Source organism: Condylura cristata, unplaced genomic scaffold (assembly GCF_000260355.1).
Source record: "Condylura cristata isolate star-nosed mole 26May11 unplaced genomic scaffold, ConCri1.0 scaffold00022, whole genome shotgun sequence".
Classification (NCBI taxonomy): domain Eukaryota; kingdom Metazoa; phylum Chordata; class Mammalia; order Eulipotyphla; family Talpidae; genus Condylura; species Condylura cristata.
The window spans coordinates 16,087,608-16,110,360 of record NW_004567123.1 but is presented as its reverse complement, the minus strand read 5'-3'; the positions used below and the strand labels follow the sequence as shown (position 1 = coordinate 16,110,360).

The following is a 22,753-nucleotide window of genomic DNA, read 5'->3' as shown; positions in this document are numbered from 1 at the left end:
AAATAACTTAAATGCTGCTGCTTCAAGAGGGCTGAAGGAATCTTTGTCTGCCATCTCTGTTGGTTTTCTTTGAACCCCTGAAATTCCTTTGCCCGTACAGATATTTCTTCTCCGGAGATATATTTATGGCACCATGGTCTCTAAGCTACAGAGCTTCAAAATAAGTTTCTTCTTGAGAGTTTCTTGCCCTTCTGTGGCTCATTCCACCCCCCTGATGATCTGAAATCACCACCCAAGTCTGCAGAAGTGAATTCCAGAAGTTTCTACATCAGGAAAACACACTTCTTTTTTTTTTAATTCTTTTTTTGCTGAGGTTTTTTTTCCCGGGTTGGGGAACCTTTTTTTTTTGGGGTTTTTTGGGCCAAGTTTTGTTAGGGGGGAAAGAAGAGTGAAAATATTTCTCCTTGAAGTTTCACAACCCAATCTCCACCTGGGTTCTCAGTATTTTTCATGCATATGGTAGCTTATCTGAGGTTCTCCTGCCTCAACAAGAACTCAGTGAAACCCTGTCCAGCCCAGAAACAAACCTGCACAACTCCCACCTTGGCACAGGCAAGGTGGTTATTTGTGCTTTTCAGTCCTTCCCCATGGTAACCCCCACCCCCACCCACTTAACCCATCACACCCCTCTGTGATCACAGAGCATGTGACCTTGTGCTGAACGCCTTCCTGTCAGATGGAGTCAGGTTTTTCCTCCATTTGATCACCTTGTAACATAAGCCCCTGGAAAAAGAAAGCCAGATGTGCTATCCTGCTTTTCACATGTTAGGGGGGAAAAAACCATCAACTGGCCTTTTGTTCTTCACACAATTTCAAGGTCATTGCACTCAATTACATAAACCCACACAAATCAGTCAAGTTGCTCCATGCCGCCAAGCCATGCGATACCAGTGAGATAGCTCAGCTCCACACAGTCGCGGTGTCTCATTTCAGTGCGACTTTCTCAAAGGACCTTTCCAAAATTTCTGGTCAGGTCATCAAGATGTGATCTCTGCACAAGAGGGGCCACCCATGGAAACGTGCAGCCCGTAGGAATCAGACCATGTTGTGTACGGTTCAACTTCCTCTCCCACCCACTGCCTCTTTAAAAAGCCAGGCCTACCTTAGTGTCACGCTGTTGGAGAGTATGGCATTGCCACAGAGGAATTTTGCAACATCTCCATTTTTAACACCATCCACACTAGTGCAAATTATCAAAAATTACACAAACCAAAAATAGTCGTCCGATAACAGTCTGCGGTTATAATTTGCTTTGTGGAAATTCTCCTAAGTCCCCTGACCCTTGAAGAATTACTGAGCCAACAGAGGCTTTGAACTTTCTAAATAACTAGGTGGTAAGGTTTCACTTTCTCAAACAGAAAATCTGGGCTGTCAGTCTTACTGCATTCACAAAGCTGCTGGTTCCCATCTGTAACAAAGGAAGCTCTCAGTACCCACCCTGGCTTTTTTTCCCTTCTACACACGACAGAGAAGCCCAGGGAGGTGTTTGATTAAGACCGAGGATGGATGCCCTCCCCACAGACATAGGCAGAGGAAAGACCCCTGCAAAAAGCCAGGTTTCAGCACACGCCCTCCGCTTGAAAGGCAATGAGTCTACAATTCTGAGTTATCTGAAGAGCCTGGTGAGGCCGAGGTGGGGGGGTGGGAGCAGGTAGAGAGTAGAGGGGTGTCTGAGCAGTAATGGCGCCCTCCGCTGCAAAGGTCCATTTTGCTTGCAGGTACCCGACCTCCACTGATCAGCTCTCCAAACCTTCCTTGAAGAGGAAGTGGAAAGAGGAAGGAGTACCCAGATCTCAACACGGTGCAGAGACACCTGTGAGGCGCACTGACCTGACCTGGTTATGTCCTCGGTCAGGCACCCCGCTCCCAGTTTTGTCTCTCTGCAGTCTACATCAGCCAAGCTGGTGCCCAGCTGCCCAGCAGCCTTCCTGTGGAGCCACCAGAGTGGCTGGCCCTGGTCCCTCCCATGCTGGGGACTGCTCTAAAGACCACCCAGGGGACTGCTCCAAGAAGCAAGCTTTCTCAGCCTCCTTCCCCACCCTGCCCTCCCAGGGAACCTAAAAGCTTCCTTGAACTCCACACTGGGTCAGTAGCAGGACGAGACCTCATTCTCAGGCTCCATCTTCACAAACAAGGGGCGGGCAACTGGCCCGTCCTGAGTCTAGGCAGCACAGTCTTGACCTCACACACTCAGTCTCAGAAGCAAGAGCAGGCAGATGCCTGGATGGAGAGATGAGCTGGACTCTACTTGTGCAAGGAGCCGCTACATTTCTCTGAAGAAGGAGACTTCCTGGCCACCCCCAGAACAAAGCAAGGCCCTGGCCACAAAGGGCGGCCAGGGCCTGGTGTAGACCAGCAGAGCTGCTTCATGAGGCCCTGCCTCCAACTCAAGGAGGCGCCAGAGTCGGGGTGGGCAGTCGGGCGGGCGGAGAGAAAACTAGGGTGCAGGCTCCTCAGCGGTGGCCCTGGGACAAGATGGGCAGAATCCACATTCTACAGGCAGACACACAGATCAGCACAAAGTTTCCAGTGTAAAAACGGTGGGCTTATTGCACTGATAAAGGTTTCTCTTTTTCCTTCCATGGGACCTGTCCCAAGATTGCGGGCTGCTGCTAATTCCCCTGGCCCATCTCCCTAGCCTGCTGGGAGCAGCTCAACCAGCTTCTAAGTACCCCACATGTGGGCCAGCTGAGCCCACTTCTCCTTCTAAATGTGGGTCAACAGGTGTAGCTGCTCCCTGACCCTTGAAGAGAGAAAATTCTTCTTCAATCTGAAACCGCTCTGATCAGTGATTCCGCTATTTACCTGGTGATAGGCAGCACGTGCCCTGGACTTCTGGTGCTTGTGCTGGTTACTTGGAATTTAGTTGGATGTGAAAAATATCAATTTGGCACGTGGACATGCACCTTGTGCACATGTGTGCAGACACACACACGGACACACACGTGTGCGCCCCTGTTGGGCTCTCCCTATACCAAAAGTCAAAACTCCGTAAGTGCAAGAAAGGAGGCTTGTCTGCTCCAGGCAGCATGGAGGTGGGACAGGAGTCGCAGAGGCTTGCCATTAAACGTTCCCATAGAAGGAAGGCATCCAGCTTCCACTGGGTCTTCCCACGTCAGAGGCTGCCCCTGTAGGCCTGGATCCTGCCCTCTCGTGGCTCAGATTGTTGCTGGGGTCTCAGCTATCTCCTCCAGCCTCTGCCGAATCATCAGCCGGAGCACCGTGTACCTGGAGACAGAAACAGCCACGGTGGGGCAGAGACAGCACGCACCCTCCTCAGCCTCCCTGCCACGTGGGGGACAGCATCCTGACCCTCGCTTATTCCACTGGCCCACGGTTCAGTCCCTGTGCTGCTTATATTGGTCCACAACAGGACAGAGAGGGGCTGAAGAGGCCAAATTCAAACGAGGTTATCTTACCAAGGACAGAGAATCTGGAAAAAGGAGGAGATAGTGAAATAACAACAATCAACGGGTCCGTTCGTTACTACGTGCAAGTACATAGTACTTCACATGCACAGTAACAGACACCGTCACCTGGGCTAGGCCACATGACGTTGCCATTATTTGACCACCTGAGCAGGAGTGGGGAAGCTGTAGTAACTATCTTCATATGATTCAATCTGGGGCTGCATTTTGCCACAGCAACCTGCAGGTAAGGAGGTTCATGGCTTGGGGTGAGCGCCATTTCCCCCGCCCTCCCCTGAACTATGGCTATGCCAAGACTGGGGTGGCACTGTCAGGCAAGGCTAAAGTGGCTTTGCACTGCACAGGGAAAGCTGTTTTTTAAGTTGGGCACATAGTAATTGTTCAATAAATGTTAATGCTCGTGCTAATTATTATCATCCACAAGGCAAATCTACCGTTGGCTTTATTCTTTACTGGTAAAAATTAATCGCTTGTTCTGACGTATGACATACTTGTGAAATGTGATCTAGTTTAGGAAAAACAACAAAAAGAAAAAAAAAATTGCAGCCTCTCCAAAGAGCTAGCTTTTTAACCTAAAGGCACCTTCTGAAGAGAAATGTTAAAAAGGGAGGCAGGGAAGGACGTTAGGTGTAGGTTACTCAGACTACTTTCCACTGTGATGAGAGCCTTCCCGAAACCCCCAGAACAGTTTTATGTCCCCCATCTCTCAAAATCACAAGAGAAGTGGACAACAGAAGCAGAAAGACCAAGACGCTTAAATTTCACGTGCCCATCTGAGCTCCAGATTTGTCCACGGAACGTTCCCTGAAGAAGGTCCCTAAGACCCAGCCTCCTGCAGCAGCTGAGCCCACCTCTGTAGAGACCCTGCTCAGAGCCCCCTCAGTGAGGCCCCAGGGGAACCCCACCAGCCCCCCACGGGCCAAGCTTACTTGCGCATTAGCTTCTTCACTTCCCGATCTTCTTCCTCTTGGAGTTTCTGGATGAAGCTTTTAAGGACTGGCATCTCGAACTTTATATACTGGGCCACCTGAGAAGGGAAAAGTCATTCTAGCTTGTCTGCCCCCTCCCAAATTTAGTCCAATTCCTTCTGGCATCTCTCTCATGTAAGGCACAAAGCTGTGGGATATCTACTTGTGCATACTGCAGGATTTCCTTAGGGACCAACTCTCCTCTTCCAAGGCTGGTATAGCATTTGCAATGACACATATCACCAACTTTCTCATTTTCATTTCATGTATTCAGAGCAAGATGAGGTGATGTCACACATGCAAAAGCACTTCTCTTGATTCAGTGATGCAGAGAAAGATCTGAACCCAAGATATTTAATAAACTTCTTTGTTCTCCCCTCCCAATAAGGAACCGTGCTCAGAATGATTTATATCTTAAGTCTCAAACAAACATCCAGGTGTGCACTTGCTTCTGAGAAGCTACATGAATGGGAGCATCTCTTAGGTGAGCAAAAATTTAACCGTCTTCAACCTACTCTATCAACTTTTCTCCATGGAGAAGGACAGTTTTCCAACCTATCAGTGTTGGCCTTGGTTATGTCATTTGCTTTGACCCATTGAATGGGTGTGGATTGGAATGCTATCAAATCTGAATGGAGATTTCAAATGGGCTGGCATGATTTGTTCTGATTTCTTGTAGTCTAGCCATCTGCCATGAGAAGCATAACCTGGTGGCCACTACCTCTTGAGTCTGGCTGTCTACATGAGCTATGCAATGCCTAAAGCAAAGCCACTGCTACCAGTCTGCAGAGTCCCAAGGAAAAACAGTAAATGTCTGCTGTTGTAAGTGACTAAGATTTGGGGATACTTGTTACTGCAGCAAAGCTAATCCATAAGATAAGACAAAATCATTCCTAGTTTCTCAAAGTTGCTAAGACAGAGTTAACAGAAACTTCTCAGCCTTCTTACCGTAGCCCAGAAAAGTTCAAGACATTTTATTCCACTGTGGCTGAGCATTCCTCCAAAATCCCATAGGCCTCCACTTAGCCTCTGTATTCATTCTCCCTGCTGCATGGCCATTACCGATTAAGAAAATCTGGGACTAAAGAATAGCAGCAACATGGCGCATGATCCTTGGCCAAAAGTCAAGCTAAGAATCAGCTGCAGGTACCCCAACCAAACCCCCAGCCTCCTGAGGACACAGCATTCAACCAAAGGGAGACTCACATCATAGGTGACTTCCTCCACCTGGTCCTTTTCCATGAGGAACACTTTGGAGACCTGTTCACAGGGGCCCTGGAGGATTCGGGCAATCAGTGGGTAGTCGGTATTCTTCAGCTTCTGTTTCTCTGGAACCACACATAGCCAACAACAGGGCTGAGTTCAGCCTGTGGCCCTTCTCATCCTGAGTAGTGCTCAATTCTGGGTCTCTAGGGCACCAGACACCTTAGGCAAGGCAGCCATAGAAGTCAGGAGACCAATTTATCAACAAACAATTCAATAGGTGTGGTTAAAGGTAACAAGCCCACCCCACCCCCCACTACAACCCCCACCCCCAAGGATAATAGCAAGTGGCAAACCCTTTGGAAGATGCTGCATTGCAGGAAATGGTTTTGCCCATCTCTTGAGAAAATCCTGTTCCTTTTTTAACCGACAGCTAAATTTTAGAGTTTGTTTACTGACCATAAAAGGCATATGCTCCAGTGACTTAAGTCCAGCAGCCCTGAAGGCAAACAGCCCTTGAAGTTTTCAAAACCCAAGCAAACAAGTGAATGAGACAGAGGGATTTTTTCAACTTGCTATTTTGAGCTAATTCAAAGTTTCCAAGTACACTGTGCTCTTCAGACTTACCACCACTGGTATGGACCACGTACAAAGCAAACTCCTCCGCTGAATTCTCAATCTGAATCAAGAGCCAAAGACACTCGGTGAAAGCATGCCTCGAGCTGTTCTCTCTGCTTTAACACTCCAAAGCAAACAGGTTTTAGGCCCTATTAAAGGGCGGGTCCCTTATCAACAGCTCTCAAAAGTGATGAGAAGGTGCACAAGCAGAAATTTTGTCAATAATAACAGCTCAGAAGAGTTAATATTTATTACAAAGTACCAGGTCTTCTACACATTTTACACATGTTATCTCACCTGATACTCATGATAAAATGGTAGGAAGCTGCCACTGCCCTGTTTTACAGGCCAGGGGCAGGGAGTTCAAGTAACGTGCCCAAGCATCCAGCCAGCTGGGCTCAGACAAGCGTTTAAGCCCAGCGCCTAAGCCCTTAGGCCACAGGAAACACCGGCTCCCACTAAAAGTAAAGATACCTGTCCCCTAAGGATCACAAAGGGACTGCTGAAAACAGAATGTGGTAGGACTTTTTAAATCGTCTTTCTAATCTCTGTTTCTTTTATCTCTGTTCTTATTTTTTTTTTTAAAGATTCATTTATTTGTGCATACAGAGCTGGGGTACAGGCCAGAGGCTCAGGGGCGGTGAGAGGCTTCACCAGAGACAGAGTGGGGAGCAGAACGGACAGATCGAGGAGGTACACTGCTGAGGGGAGCAGCAGGCGGGTCAGGAGAGGTCTGGCTCGCCATGTGGTCACCTCCGGGGTAGGCAGGGATTGAACTCATGCGGAAGTGGCTTTTAGCTTCTCAGTGCTGTGCTTTAACCCACTGCGCCACCAGGGAGGGCCCTCTGTTCTTATTTTTATTAGTACCTTCCTTTGGATCTTACTTGTTCCTCTTTTTCAAGTTGCTTTAGGGTTGGGAGCCAAGACTGTGTTTCTAAAGCCCCCAGGTGAGGCTGCCTTGCAGAGGGAGCACCCCAAACCGTCTGACTAGCGCCTCATCCCTCTCCACATTCCCCACTGCTGCATTTCCAGAGCCACCCCCCACCTCACCCAGGTGCACACACCACCCAACCACCCTCCTGAAGCCACCAGCAGAGGGCACTTGCCTTAAATTTGTTGAGCAGCAGCTTCAGGACCTGTGGAGTGGTCATGGTGCTGTTGATTCGAACGTTGGTGATGGAGCCGTAGGCCGGTGTAAACACGGAGGTCTGTCAACAAAGGTGTGCAGCTCAGGTGAGAGCCAAGTCAAGGACGGGGCAGTAAGACCAACAGCCCTGGGTCCATTTCCTTGAGCTGGGAGCACCAGCACGGTGGCACTTCACAGGTGCTCCTGCTCTCTGGCAGCCTGGCAGGCATCAGGCTTGGCTGTCAGTGGGCAGCCCTCAAGCTCTGCCTGAGTCAGTTCACACCCCATCATGCTAAGCTGGAGAGGACCCAGACCGCCATGCGGCCGGCTTGGAGGGGAAGAGGAACAGGTGGGACGGCAACTCCATGTACAACACACACAGCCCTTCCGTCCCAACTTCAAGCGGAGGCGGGCTCTGAGCACTCTCCCATGATGCACCTGATTTGGAAACAGGTGGCAGGAGGGAAGGGGTACCCTGCTCTGAAATCCACAGCTCTGCTTCCCTACTCGTAGACATTTATGTGGTTTCCAGTCTACTGATAGCCCTTAGCTGGATGGCAATGGGAGGCACAAGTATAGGAAGAAGGGAAGTCTGATGAGGGGTATTTGTGGCGTCATCTTAACCACCACCCTAAGGGGCTCCTGATCTGGGGTCCCTCGCCTTTCCCGGAGCTAACGAAGCTCGCAGCCCACCCCCTTGGGAATGCCCCACTCCAGCCTCTCCACCTTGTGATTGTAGAAATGGCCGTTGATGGAGAAACGGTGGCGTCTGATTCGCCGCTGGTCACTGGGTGTCCTCACATTGCCTCGGCGACGAACCCCAACATCGCTGCGTGTGCGCATCAGCTGTGGGGTGTCCTCCTGCAAAGGCTTCAGGCCCCTGGAATCTGAGAGAGAAGAGGGAAATGACTGTCGGCTGGGGCTGGGAGGTGCCAATGCTACATATGCACCGTGCCTCCCAAATATTTTATCAAGACGGTACTTCCTGACTGGGGGGAGACTAATCATAATTTTCTGAGCAGCAATATAATGAAGTGATTTCACAGAAGACCCCGTGTTCAAATTCCAGTCTACTGCTGCCATATATCACTGACTCCTCTGAGCCTCAGTTTCTTCAATCAGTAAAATGGGGCAAATAATACCCTTACTTCTTCGGGTGGCTGTGAGGGTTTAAACCGAGTTCATTCACAAAGCACTTAGAACACTGCCTGGCACAGGGTGAGTGTAAGACAAGGACTTCCAAGAGAGTGCAAACTGACAAAGTCCAAATTGCAAATGCACATCAACTCAGACCCAGCGATCCCACCCCGAAGAATCCCACAGATGCCAAAAAATGCGACATGGTCACGGACTGTAGTCTTGTTTGTCACAGCAAATGACTAGAAATGACTGAAATGTCTATCCATAGAGAGTGGTCTTTTCCATACTGTGGAATAGTACGTGTCTCAAGAGGCACAAGCATTGTATGGGGTTTGGAACCATCCTCAAGGTAAACTGATTAAGTGGTGATGTGCAAAATGTCACCACTTCTATTGAAATAGAAACGCAAGACATTGCATCCAACCCAGAGCAAACTGGTGTGTATTTGCAGAGAAGACCTCGAAGAGGATACCTCTGGCTGTTTCTAAGAAGGGAAAACGTATAGTGGGGTAGATGAGATGGCCAACATTCCATTCTTCCTTTTTACTGCATTTAATGCTTGAACTCATCGATACTTTTCTTCATACTTTTTCTTCAGAAAGTTAAGTATCACCATTTGGCATCTTTCACATCTTGCCACAACCAGCCCCAGGCTGGAGTCTCCCATCTTGCACTAACCTGTGGGGCTCGATGGCTCCTCACCCTCAGGGGGGGCATCCACCTCTGAGATCTGAATGTTGGGCATGGTGAGGGGCTTCAAGATGGTGCTGAGGGGATGAAACACAAGCAAAAGAGAGAGCAGTTCAGTCCCTAGGACAAGGACCCCTCACCATGTTCTTGCAAAGGAGCCCTTGGCATGCACCAGCTGGGGACAAACATGGGTCGGCATGAAGGAGGTGGTGGGCCATGCTGAGTGTCGTGTGAGGTTTGCCCAGCTCCTGGCTGAGCACCGAGTGGGAAGAGGGTGGGGTTCAGGAGGGAGGAAATGCTTGTTTCCAGCATGTGCAGAACACAAGCATCCCAACTCTTCATTTCCAGGATGGAGAGCCCCCAAGTACAAGCCCCCTGTACTATCTGCAGCACACAGGGGCTCTACATCTCATTGGGGACCCACTAATAATGACTATTTCTTGGGACAAGACTCCCGCTTCAGCCCATTTCTGTGGGAAGAATAACTCGGAAATTATTCCTGGCACCTAAAGGGAATGGAAAGTACTAGATTGGCGGCTATGAGAGTCAGGGCAGCTTTGGGAAGGGTGTTGACCGCAGCATTCTGGGCTGACAGGGCTGCAGGACAGGCCGCTTGGCCAAGCCAGAGAAGGCCCACAGCAGCAGTGTGACCTGAGATGTGGCTTTGCTAAGATAACTGGCAAATAACTCCTCAAAGCACACCCCAAATCAACAGAGGATTGAGCTAGCAAGGAGAATCACATTTAACAAGTTCTTGGTTGAACCCAGCGAGAAGAGCGTGGACTCTCTGGGGCCCAGTGGAGAGACAGGACTCAATTTGAGGGATCATAGTTTTAAGGAAAAGACAAAGTTGAAGAAGCTCAAAAAAAGTCCTGTTGTAGTATAAGGTGAACTTCGCATCCCAGAATGGGTCTGGTCAGAGTCTTGGGCCTGATACACTCAGCACCGGAAGCAGCCACTCCCTGCTCTGGCCGAAGCAAAAACTCCTCTCAGCATCGTTGTTTACACAGTGGTCCAGCAGCTGGGAGGACATTATTTACCATTTCTGAAACCCCTCTCAGAGCATTTGCAGTCTAAAAATCAAGCAAGACCACCTTGATGCCACAGGGAGGAACGAGGAAACCAGCAGGCAGCGTGAAGGGCCCTTCACAGGCCCAGCCCAGGGCCATGGAGCACACGGAGCTGTTATAATCATCTCCCTTAATAAGTGGAATGAAACGGGCCGGGGACAAGGCCGGCTGGTGGAAAGGGTTTGGCGCACTGAAAGTCCAACGGATCTAAGTGCAGGGAGCAAAGCAGAGTGGGAAGCCCGTGAGCTCAGGTGAAGTCGGCGGAGCTGCACAGGACGTCCCACGTCCGAGAAGATGGGCCAAGGCGCCTCTAAATTCCCTTGGAAAGAAACCTGATCCAGCCAGGGTTTGGCCGCCTTGCAGATTCCTCTGGAGTTCAGAGAGAGAATGGGCTGTGGGGTGTTTCACACAATGTTCAAAGTGGCCTACAGAGAGGGCTTGGTTCTCATTTAAAACAGAACAAACATCCCTGTGGTTTTGGCGAGTGTCAGCACGCCCCACCCAGGCTGTGGCCCGAGGCAGCATCAGCAATTTCGGGGTGGAACAAGGCTCGTCACTTGATCCTGAAAAGTGGAGTCCCAGAAAGATGGCGAGAAGGGCGTGCAGTCCAGGACACATTCCGCTACTCATCTGGCCACCATGATGGGAGGGGAGCGGACGGGGCCCCCACAGGCGTGCCGGGGATGTCCTGCAGAAGGCACCTTCCAGAGGGACTGTAATGTTGTCTCTGGCTCCAGGACGGCCCGAGGGAGCAGCCCCCTGGCTGACCTCCCTTGGCTGGCTTGCACCTGACATTCTTTTCCCCCTTCTTGAGTCTCCCCGACACAGAAAGCTTTGGTGAGGTTGGGCTCTAATTGTCTCCAGAACAGGGTCATTCTATGAGGAGGGCTGAGGAGGGGGGTGTGGACAGGGAGTTGCTAGGGCACTGAGTCAGAAAGCTGCAGCTGGGCATGGCTGACCACTAGCAATGCCCACTTCCCATGGAGGGCACTGGTTCACCCAGGTTTTGCTTCCCTGAGTCCACCCCACCCCACCCCCACCACCTCCCTCTGACCATCACTCAGGGACAGGCACGGAGGCCTGGTCCTACCAGCACCTGCCCTTCTCATCCTAGCGTGGAGCAGCAAGCAGCATAGGTAGTGGGAAGGGAGGACCAAGGCCGGCTGGCAGCAGGTGACATGTACCTGCTTGAGAAGCCCCAGTTGCCACAAGTTCTCTGTGACCTCACTTACCCCTGTGCTCCCAAGTTGCAGCCGGAGTGCCAGGAGGAAGAGGACGGAGGGGGGCGGATGCGCTCGTGGTCATCCTGCATCTGCAGACGAATGGGCCGGCGCAGCCCCCAGGAGATGTTCAGCAGTCCTTCCACGATGAGCTCGTCTTCCTCCTGCCCACAGAGCCACGGCAGTGAGCCCGGAAGGGCCCCAGAAGCCAGCTGACACACCCAGCCGCAGAGTGGAGACAGCCCCCCAGGCCTCACTCCAGGTCTGAGACCCGGGAGCTGGCCGCACAGGCCAGCACAAAAGTGGACTGACATGCAAATTAAATTCAAATGTGAAATTCTAAACATTGAGTTGTATCCTAATGACTTGAAAGAAAGAGGAATCCACCTCCTAAAGTGAGTGACACGAGACTTGCCAACAGAGGCAAGAACTAAATTCTTGAATTAGCTGCCCCTCCCTTACTGTGGAGAGGAATGTGTCTTTAGTCATAGCATGTGTTTAGCAACGGGGCCTGATGGAAGGAGATTGAAAGCCTCATTCCCCCAATTTGTTTTCTAGCAAATCAACTGTTAGACCTTTAAAAAAAGTGCTGAGGGATCATAGGTTGGGAGACGTTGTGTTAATCAGATTTCTTTTTTTAAAAAAAGGTTTATTTATTTATGCATACAGAACTGGAGTACAGGCCAGAAATGCAGGGGCAGTGAGAGGCTTCACCAGAGACAGAGTGGGGAGCAGAACAGGCAGAACGATGAAGTACGCTGCTGAGGGGAGCAGGGGAGTGCTGCCATGCCATGTGGGTCACCTCCCTGGCAGGATCAAACTCGTGCTGAAGCGGCTGCAGCGAACTTTGCAGTGTTGCACTTTAACCCGTTGCACCACCGGGGAGGGCCCCAATTAGATTTCTTAACAGCAGAACTTCCCAGAGTATATAAGATAATGTGCTACAATCAGAAGTAAATAAATTCTTCAAGAACTCCAAATTTATACCCAAGGGGTCGTTGACTGAGAAGGGGAATGTGAAAATGCTTCTGAAGGCGAAGAAATGCTTCTGTGCAAAGAAATGGATCTCAGTTATGACTGTGAAATTCTTACTGTCAAGCATTTGAGTATTCTACAGGACATACCTCAGAAAAGCTGTTTAAAGACCAAAATCTTAATGGCCCAGCCACTGATTAGTACGAGCTCTGAGGACAAGCCCTAAAAGAGATTCCTTTCCTGAGTTTCAGGAAAACCTCTCTGAACCCAAGTTTTATGTGCCAAGGTCGCATCTTCAGGAGAAGCCTCCTGGGTGATGATGACACCTGTTGGTTGAACAACTAACCTGGGTTCCAGGATCACCCTTCAAAAGGAAGGAGAAATAAAAGAAGGCAGGAGAGGAGTGAAGCAATTTTGGGAATCTGGAATCTTGGGGAGAAAAGCTGTGTGTCAGTACAGACACACAGCTAGGTCTTCTAGCTAGGCAAGGTTAGCATCATATTTTACATTACATGATCACAGGACAGAATTTAACCTAAGTCAGACTTTAAGTGGGAGTGGTTCCCACACATTATCCCCTACCAACCTGCCTTAGAAGCTGAAATTCCACCATCTGCTATCCATTTCTACGGATTAAATCACCGTGGCTCGATAACCTAAAAATGTCTTTAGAAGGGCATCACACATGCCTTCTTATCAGTCAAGTACACTTGAGTATAAATTACTCCACCAGGCTCCTCTATAACTCACCATCAGATAACACGCCTTACAGAAATGGATACAGGATGAGTAAGCTTAGATTCAGGATGGGGGCTGGGGAGAGGCAGATGGATAGCAAAGGCTCTCCAAGAAGGCACCCAGGGAGGCTGCTGCAGTGGTGGAGAAGGACCAAGTAGCATCATCTAGAGCTTATGCAACTTTCCCAGTGACTACAATGGGACACAGGCCCAGATGTGTAAACATCAAGCACTAGCTAAGATTTCTGAGTTGCCTAAGATGCCCACTTGAGAGTCATCAAAGGGGTCCGCCCACAAGAGCCTCCTTTTGGTGAATCCCCACTTGGAGACACTAGTCCAGCCACACATCACCAGTATCTCTGGGGAAAAAAGTCCATGTTTCCAAGGGAAAAAAATGGACCTGGGGTCTCCTTTCAAAGAACTCCAAGGATGCCCACTAACACTTCTAATGAGAAACCACTCACTGTAGCAGGAAAGGGAGGGAACTCCTAGAACCTCAGGACCCCAGACCTAGGACATATGAAGACAAAGACAGGGCTGGGGCGTCACGGACAAATCTCAACAGGGCTTCCCTGGGGACTGCTTACCTCACGATGTCGAAGCTGCAAATTCTGGCCTTCATAGTACAAGTTGTAGGTCTTCAGATGCAGAAGAAGTTCATTCCTAGGGGTGAGGAGGGTGGGGGGAGAGAAGAATACAAGAGCTGTATTCTGACACTCTCAGCTCAAGTCACTTTATGCAGTTTTCCCTCTTTTTTTCCCTCTAACCTGGCTTTTAGCGGCTGCAGACCTGGAGTCTATCCATACTTGTGTCCATACACACACACACACACACACACACACACACACACACCCTCTCTCACTATCCCTCATCATCAGCTTCCCCCGGGGCAAGATCAAGAATAAGCACCTCCCGTGAACAGACTGAACGCAAGGAGTATCCAGGCAGGTCTGGTCAGGCACTGTAGGCCAGCAATTCCAACGACACCCCCAAGCCCAAGCTGAGCCAGCAGGCCTTTACTGGTCACATGGTCACAGAGGCAAAGACACCTCAGAGCCACAGGCCTGGCTCTCCCGCCACCCCACAGCCTTTCCGCCTTCACACATGCAGTGAGCTAGAGAGCACAATCACGACAGACCTTGACGGGACCCAGAAATCGCTGGGCTTTTCAGGTTAAAAGGGGCAGGTCTGGGCCCTACCAAGGTATGCTTTGATGTGGGCTTATGTTTAAAAATCTTTATCAACAGTGGAAGGATGAATAAGGGCAGGGATAGTCACAGAATGGAAAATTCTACAGCCGTGGGAATATGGGCAAACTGCATCTAAGATGGAAGACCCTCCTACACATTACACTGGGTGAAGAAGTCAGACTTGAAAGAGCCCAGGTTGCATGATTCCATTATATAAAGTTTAAAGTGAGAGAATTCAGGAGAGTGGTTCACTTTGCGGCCCAGTGACTCGGATGGCATGAGAGGGCTTCTGGGCCCTGGCAATATTCTATTCCAGGTGCCTTTATTTTATTGCAGTTTATGAAAACTAAAACACCACCTCGCAAAATGCCTCTCTGGCCTGATGTCCGGTCTTTGTTGCAACCTAGTTAAACGAGCAGGACTCCACTGTGAACAATCCCTGGGGTAAAACAGCATGTCCTCAAACTTAAAATTTAGAAAAGTCAATTTTCTAACTAACTCAACCCCTGCCACTTAGCCAAAAAAATCTGACTTGGAGAGATTTTGGAGCATATAAACCAATGAAACACACACCCTTCTGCTCAGGCACAACTGTTAGGCAGGACCCCGTCAGCCAGGGACACGAGCCTGTGGACTCCCTGACAGGAGCAGGCTGTGAGCAGCCCCCACCAATGCCACCTCAAGGAAGTCCTCCAGGATAGCAGCTCTTTCAAGTCTCCAGAGGTGCTGTGTGTTGAAGCCCCTGCCCCTCACACTCTGGTCAGGCTCTGGGAGCCTGTTTTTGTACAGAGCAGCAATCTGGTGAATGCTCTCACCAGCACGCTCAGCTGTTTAGCTCTACAGAGTCCGGGCTCCCTCGTGCACAGAGGCCCGCAGACAGCAGTACAACAGCAGCTCTTACTTGGAGATGAATTTATCTTGTCCGCACGGAACTAGGGAAGTTTGGTGACTGTAGTCCATGCTTCCTTTGTCTTTTCATTAGAAGAGGCCTATATTGGAGATGAGAAGACAGAAGTTAAAGTCAGATTGTGTCCTTAGGGACTCACAGACCTTGGGGTGGAAGGGGCACAGAGCTCGATGATATGCTCCCTGTCCTCACCCCAGATCCAAAGCTTGTGCAGCCACTACAAGCTGTCTCAGGCAAGTGAGACGCCACACGGCGGCCTCTGTTTCCACCACCTCACTCAACAGAGACAGGACCACCCGCGGGCGGCCCCGGGACAACTGCCCTGCGACAGAGACAGACAGCCAAGGCCAGTCTCCCCGCTGATCCCTAAGTGCTCCGGGAGGGCCCGTCAGGACACACCAGAGAGACTGGCGGGAAGCTCAGACGCCACTACTGCGCTTGGTGAACCACCGCACAGCACCCAAGCTGAGCTGCAGGCGCCACCTCCCAGCAGGGCTCCAGAGTTGCCATTAAAGTATGAAAATGGAAAAGCTCTTTAATTATCTGGGAAATGACACTTTATTATGAAAATGCAGGCTATAAAATGATGAGTCTGACTTCATTTAAAATATATTATCTGGCCCTCCCTGGTGGCGCAGTGGGTTAAAGCACTGCACTAAGAAGCTAAAGCCACTTCAGCATGAGTTCGATCCCCGCCCTGGAGGTGACCCACATGGCGTGGCAGACCTCTCCTGACCCGCCCATTGCTCCCCTCAGCAGTGCGCTTCGTCGATCTACCTGTTCTGCTCCCCGCTCTGTCTCTGGTGAATCCTCTCACCACCCCTGCGCCTCCCATTTGTACCCCAGTTCTGTATGCATAAATAAATAAATCTTTAAAAAATATATAAATCAGTGGAAAATATGCATAAATGCATTTCTTAGTCAGGGCACCACTGACTTTTGGGGTTGCACCCCTAGCCTCCACCCTCTAGATACCAGCAGCACAGACTCTCCACAACAATCAAAAATGTCCCCAGATATTACCAAGTGTTCTGTGGGGGCTAAAGTGCTTCTAGTTGACACCCCCGCTATATGTACAGACAAACACAAGTGAACGAAAGGCTGGCTCTCTGTGGGTAAGGACACTACCAGCAATTTTTTAAAGCAGTTCATCATGTTTGATGAAGTACATCTGCTTCCAAATGTAAAGTTGATGAAATATGGTGATGAGTAGCCATGTGCCTAAGGCTTTTCTACTCTTATCATTTTAATATCCTTACTTCATCACACAACTGTCCATGCAAACCTCCCTTTAACTACTTGACAATCTTTCTTCTTGTCGATGCATTTCAAAGTAAATTATACACAAAAGAAGTCTTAGCAAATTTAAGATGATTGACATCATACCAAGTATCTTTTCTCATTTTTAGTAAAAAACTTAAAATCAACAGCAGAAAGAAAACTTGAAAATTCACAAATATGTGAAAATTAACACATTCATGAGATATCAAAGGGGGGAGGGGCATGTGGATAAAAAAATATACTGTGGAATATTACTTGGTCACAAAAAGGAGGAAAGCCTGCCACTTGCAATAAAACAGATGGATTTTAAGGATACAGTGCTAAGACAAAAACAAGTATGATATGATTTCACTCATGTGTGGAAACTAAGAAAGCCAAACTCATACAATCATAGTAGAATGTTCATTACTGAGGGCTGGGACGTAGGGAAAGTGGAGAAAAGCTGATCAAAGAGCACAGACTTCTGGTGAAAAGATGTCTAAGTTCAGAGGACCAGTGTACAGCACAACAACCACAGTAAGAAAACAGCATCAAAACCCAAAAGTTGCTAGGAAAACCATTCTTCAATGTTCTCTCTATATCCACCAATTATGGTAATGAGGTGAAGTTACAGAGGGGTTACCTAACTGTATCTTGGTAAATGTTGTGTAGCACGTGTATCAAATATCACATTGTACACCTTAAACTTACACAATGTTCTATCAATAAGGCTGGAAAAATATAGTTCTTGTTAAAAAAAAAATAAAATAAAACCAATGACAGACATCAGCGATTTCCCCCTTCGCTTCAACATCCATATCACTGACCTCAACATTTGTTTGCAGTTCCAATGGTCTTTAAAGTCTTTCCCTTTAAGCTCGCTGCCCTGTTCTGGACTTTGCACAAGTATGCGACAAGAAGACATGGCACAACTTGGAGCCAAAGGCGCTAGCTAGGAAGACGGCTTGCAGCGAGAGAGGCACGGGAAGGGCCGTGGGAAGAAAGGGGTCCTTTTCTGTCCCACGGGGCTTGGGGTGGCCACAGATGATGGTGCAAACCAACAGGGGGTGTCCAGAGGCTCAGGCACTCAGCAGGACGATACCCGGCCCTTCCCCTGAGCCACTGATGAAGGAATTGGAGAAGCCGATCGAGGTTAGGAAGAGGGTAATGGGTAGACACTATGCATGGCACAGTATGAAATCCACACACACACACACTGTTTCTGAGTTAATTTTCCAGCCCAAGGCCGCCTCTGGATGAGTCCGGGGGGTCAGTGCTATCACCAGACTCAGCACACTGGTCCAGGTACCCAGAAGGGTGGCAGGGAGCCCAGGGCAGACATCACCAGCTCCTGGCAGCGGTGAAGGCCAGCTTACTGCCCAGCCACTGTCTTTGACTCACTATGAAAAGCCAGCTGGAGATGAAATACGATGTGGTTTCTTTAGGGTGTTAACCTGACAGATTGCCTGCTGCCTGGTTAAAGCATACCTAACGATTCAATTCCTATCCCCACTTTATTGGCATTTGGCGGTGACAGAGGCGTGAGCTCCGGACTTCCAGTCGCTAGATGATTCCTAACAGAAGCAACAGCAGCCCGTGGCAAGCAGGACAGTGTTTTCCAAAGGCTGGGAGAAAGTCAGGGTTACATGAGCGGGGTCAATGTCATCACTGACTCTTCAAAGTGGATCAGAGTGGAAAGGCAGCCCACAGTGTGGGAGGAGATGTTGCAGACAAATCTGGTAAGAGATTAATGTTCAAAATATATAAAGGACTGTTATCACCCAATGACCAAAAAAAAAAAAAAAAAAAAACAAGCCACCCTGTAGACACATGGGCGGTGAACACAGGAAAAGACAAATCCTGGATATGTCATTTATCTGTGGATTATAGAGATGAAGCAAAGGGTCAGCCAGAACCAAACCAGTAACTAACACCAGAAATGATTGTGGAATTGAGGCTGAAAGACGGGGAAGTGGGAGGTGCGAAAACCAAGTGGGGAGGGGGCTCAGTGGACTCTGGTGAAGAACTGTGGGTACCTTGTCAGGGGACAGTGTGATGACCTGCATTGAGGAGGTGTGATCCTGGGCCCCTGAATCACACGCCATGTAACCCAATGGCACCTCGATTTAAAAAGAAAGAGAGAAGGAGGAAGGAAGGTGGTAAGGGAAAAAAGAGGGGGAGGTAAGGGGGAAAAGAGGGGGAGGGAGGGAGGAAATAGGGGTCAAGACCTTGAACAAAATTTCTCAGAAGAAGTCATAGCCGAAGAGCAATTGAGAAGATGCTTGACATCCCTAGTCATTCAGGAATGAAAATCGGAGCCACGTGAGATACCGACTCACACTCATGAGGACGTTACTGTCAAGCAGAGAAAATCACAGTGTTGGGACAAGGTGGAGAATCAGGAACCGGTGCTTGCTGCTGGGTACAAAGGGGATAGCTGCTGGGGAGCCCCCGTGGGGGCACCTCCAAATGTAAGCACAGAATTACCACAAGGTCCAGCCATTCCACTTCTGGGCTTATACCCCAAGGAACTGATGGCAGGACTTCAAAATTTTCTTTGTGAAAGCAGGGACATGAAGAAACAGCTGTACCCCTCTGTTCATAGCAGCATTCACACAAGAGCCAAAAGATAGAAGCCACTCAAGTGTCCACCCAAGGATGCATGGACTCACACCCCTGCAATGCCATAGGCCGACAAAGAGGAAGGAAGTTCTGACCCACGTGGTTGACATGGGTCAACCACGAAGACACTCTGCTGAGTCAGCCACTAACAGGCAGAACTGACATTTCACTGATACACTTAGGTGCCTGGCTCCAGAGACAGGTGTAGGATGGTGGTTGCCAGGGGCAGGGGGTGGGGGCAGAGTTATGGGTACAGAGTTTCACTTCTGCAAAATTAAAAGAGGTCTAAGGCTGAGGGTGAGGGGCGCACAGTGTAGGGACTGCTTTTGTGCAATTTGCCACAAACTTTAAAGAAATGGAAGAGGGAGGCAGAAAAGTCAGGGAAAGGGCTCAGCCCCACTGCTGGCTTTGAAACTGGAGGCAGGAGCACAAGCCCAGCAATGTGGGGACCTCTAGAGGCTGCAAAAGAGAAGATAGATCCATTCCTGGGTCCCCGATATCCTGCTTTTAGGCCAGTGTCAGACCTCTGACCTACAGAGCTGTCAGCTAATTACACCCATGTGTTTTCAAAGCCACTTGTTTTGGTCATTTGCCATAACAACCACAGGAAACACACACACAAAGGTCCTCCAAGGAAGGGCCTTACGCTGGGGGGAAGTGGTGGGTTGAGTTCATTCATAAAATTCATAGTGTGTGTACCTCAAAGAGCCACGCTCTCAATTTCAGTTAAGAGTTAATCTCTCAATTTTCTTTGTTTCGTCTTTTCCAAAAAGTTAACAAATGACTAAAGTTGGAGTACATGTGTGCTGGCAAAAAGGGAAGAAAATCAGACATGTGAGAAAGTTTTTTCTAAGTAGTGATTACTTATAACTAGTGAGTAAACATTTTTTTTTAAGATTTATTTATTGATGCATACAAGAGCTGGGGTACAGATCAGAGGTACGAGGGATGAGAGGAGGATTCACCAGAGACAGAGTGGGGAGCAGAACAGGCAGATCGACGAAGTCCACTGCTGAGGGGAGCAGCGGGCGGGTCAGGAGAGGTCTGCAGCGCCATGGGGTCACCTCCGGGCGCAGGCGGGAATCGAACTCATGCGTAAGTGGCTTTAGCTTCTCAGTGCTGTGCTTTAACCCGTTGTGCCACCAGGAAGGGCCTCTCGTATCATTTTTACATAATCTCCATTTCCTTATTTTCCTCAGGAATCTCCATTGAATCTTCCAACTCACTGGGTTTTCTGCGTTCTGTGTGGCTCTCCTGCTCACTGCCTCCATCATAACCTCTCATTTGGGAATTTTGTTTCACATCTGCAAGCAATTGTTCCTGATCTTAAGACAATTCCCTTTTGGGAGCATATCCTCTTAAAACTACTCAGAAAAGTTCTGCAGGGGTGGGGGGAGGGTGAGGAGGGAACAGGATCAAAATAGGAGGGAAGAGCACGGTGTGCGGGTGAACTGGTGGTGGGATTTCTATGGGGACTACACCTGACGAGAGAAAGCAAACACTACAAAAATGAACAATGGTGTAAAAAAATATATATGAATTAATAGATTTTTAAACAAAAAACTGGGCCCTCCCTGGTGGCGCAGCGGGTTAGGATGCAGCACTGCAAGCAAGCTGCAGCCGCTTCAGTGTGAGTTCGATCCCCAGCACCAGAGGTGACCCACATGGCGCAGCAGACCTCTTCTGACCCGCCCACTGCTCCTCTCAGCAGAGTACTTCATTAATCTGCCTGTTCTGCTCCCCACTCTGTCTCTGGTGAAGCCTCTCATCACCCCTTAACCTCTGGCTTGTATCCCAGTTCTGTATGAATAAATAAATAAATCTTAAAAAAAAAAAAACTACTGATAATACTAGTAGAGAATTTAAGCCATCTCTATAAGAGTTAATAAGACTATTTGATACTTGAGAAAAAATAGGCAGATCAATGAAACAATACAATATACTGAAATAGATAAGGATTTGGGAACATAGAATATGAGCTGCATTTCTAAACAGCAAGGGACAAAAGAATTTTGTTCTTTAACTGGCTGGAGAATTAGCTGGCCTTTGGGAAAGGGAAGGTAGGGACACAAAATCCCTACCTTATTTCACTAAAAGAAATTAGAGAACAGCCAGAAAAGTTTAAGCATTAAGATGCTGGAAGGAAATAGACATGTAAACTTGAACTAGGAAAAACTTTTCAATGGAAGACCCGAAATCCAGAAGTCTAATTTAAAAAAGTAAATTTTTCCCAAACAAAAACTTTAAGTTCTCTTTGAAAAAAAAAATCCTACCCTATTCAAAACCAAAAAGTTTAAGACAGATTGGAAAAATGCTCATAAAACATGCGCCAATAGGCTAATAGCCCTAATATGTAAATGACTTAATAAATCAATGATTCTATACGCTGTAGAAAACTAGGCAACGATAAACACCTTTTTTCATTCCCACATGAAAAAAGATACAAATAGCTAATAAACCTGTGAAAAGATACTCAATCTCCCTCATCGCTGCTCTTTTGCTCACCAGATTGGTAGAACTCCACTGGTGTGAAGGCCTCAGTGTGAGGAATGTCCAAGGCTGGGTCACTCTCTCCCTGGTATTTGACCTCACCAAGCCCTCAGCTATAAATCCAACCCGTAGGCAGGCTCAGGTGACTCGAACTTTGCCTCCAGCCTGAGCGCCTTCTTTTTCCCTTTATACTTCTTGGGGAGGGAGAGTGAGGAAAATGCACAGCATACCACGTTGCTGCATTGAAATGACAGGTAACAGAGTCGAAGACACAACCCTTCCTTGGTCTCAAGGACATTATCTGCATCTCTCTCCATAAACTTTCCAACCTTCACCACAATCATGGGTCCCCTCCAGCCAGCGTGGGGTGGGAATCAGCTAAAGTTACATCTACTTTAAGGCAAACATAGCAGCAGAGCTAACAAAAGGCAGGAAGTGCAGGAGTCGGTTGTATTCCTTCAGCAGAGTATTGTTCCTCACACAAGGAAGGGCCAGAGGAAGAAGCCTGGTGGAACTCGGGTGTGGGTTCTACTGGTCCCTTCCTCTGTGGTGCCTGCAATGTGTGCAGCCTGGGCGTGAAGTATTCGGCCAACTGGTTGATTGCAACACTCTGCCTTCTCTGTGAATAGCAAGAATTTACAAAATAAAAAACACTAAATGTGGGGGGTTGAGGGGAGGCTAGATGGAGTCCTTCTGGACTCCAAAATGCCTTGGGAGAGTCATTTGCCAGCATGGATCTCACCATGTCTTGAAAATAACACATCTGGGCCCTCCCTGGTGGTGCAATGGGTTGAAGCACAGCACAAGGAAGCTACTCACAGCCACTGCAGCTTCGGTCTGACCCCAGGCCGGGGAGGTGACCCGCATGGTACAGCAGACCTCTCCGGTCTCCTCGCTGCTCCCCTCTGCAGTTTATTTCAGTCCATCCGCCTTTTGTGCTCCCCACTCTGTCTCAGGTGAAATCTCTCACCCCACACCTCTGGCTGGACTCATAGTTCTTGTGTGCATAAATAAATAATTTTTGTAAAAAAGACAATGCACACTAGGTATCTACCCAAAAGACACAAAAACACTGATTGAAAAAGATACTTGTACCCCCATGTTTATTG

The 22,753-nt window shown here is 48.7% G+C and overlaps 1 protein-coding gene across 1 annotated transcript in view; it reads right to left on the bottom strand.

Annotated features, from left to right (window-relative positions):
• Positions 1-375: 375 nt before the first annotated feature.
• RASSF2 (Ras association (RalGDS/AF-6) domain family member 2) overlaps positions 376-22,753 on the bottom strand; it is a 35,153-nt gene continuing 12,775 nt past the window's right edge. The window contains exons 2-11 of the mRNA XM_004687195.2: positions 15,267-15,354; positions 13,763-13,838; positions 11,476-11,627; positions 9,162-9,250; positions 8,070-8,230; positions 7,324-7,425; positions 6,227-6,278; positions 5,603-5,724; positions 4,358-4,455; positions 376-3,228 (exon numbers count right to left, since the gene is read on the bottom strand). Of these exons, the coding sequence (XP_004687252.1) occupies positions 3,159-3,228; positions 4,358-4,455; positions 5,603-5,724; positions 6,227-6,278; positions 7,324-7,425; positions 8,070-8,230; positions 9,162-9,250; positions 11,476-11,627; positions 13,763-13,838; positions 15,267-15,325 (981 nt within the window). The 5' untranslated portion in view covers positions 15,326-15,354 and the 3' untranslated portion in view covers positions 376-3,158. The remainder of the gene's footprint in view (positions 3,229-4,357; positions 4,456-5,602; positions 5,725-6,226; positions 6,279-7,323; positions 7,426-8,069; positions 8,231-9,161; positions 9,251-11,475; positions 11,628-13,762; positions 13,839-15,266; positions 15,355-22,753) is intronic.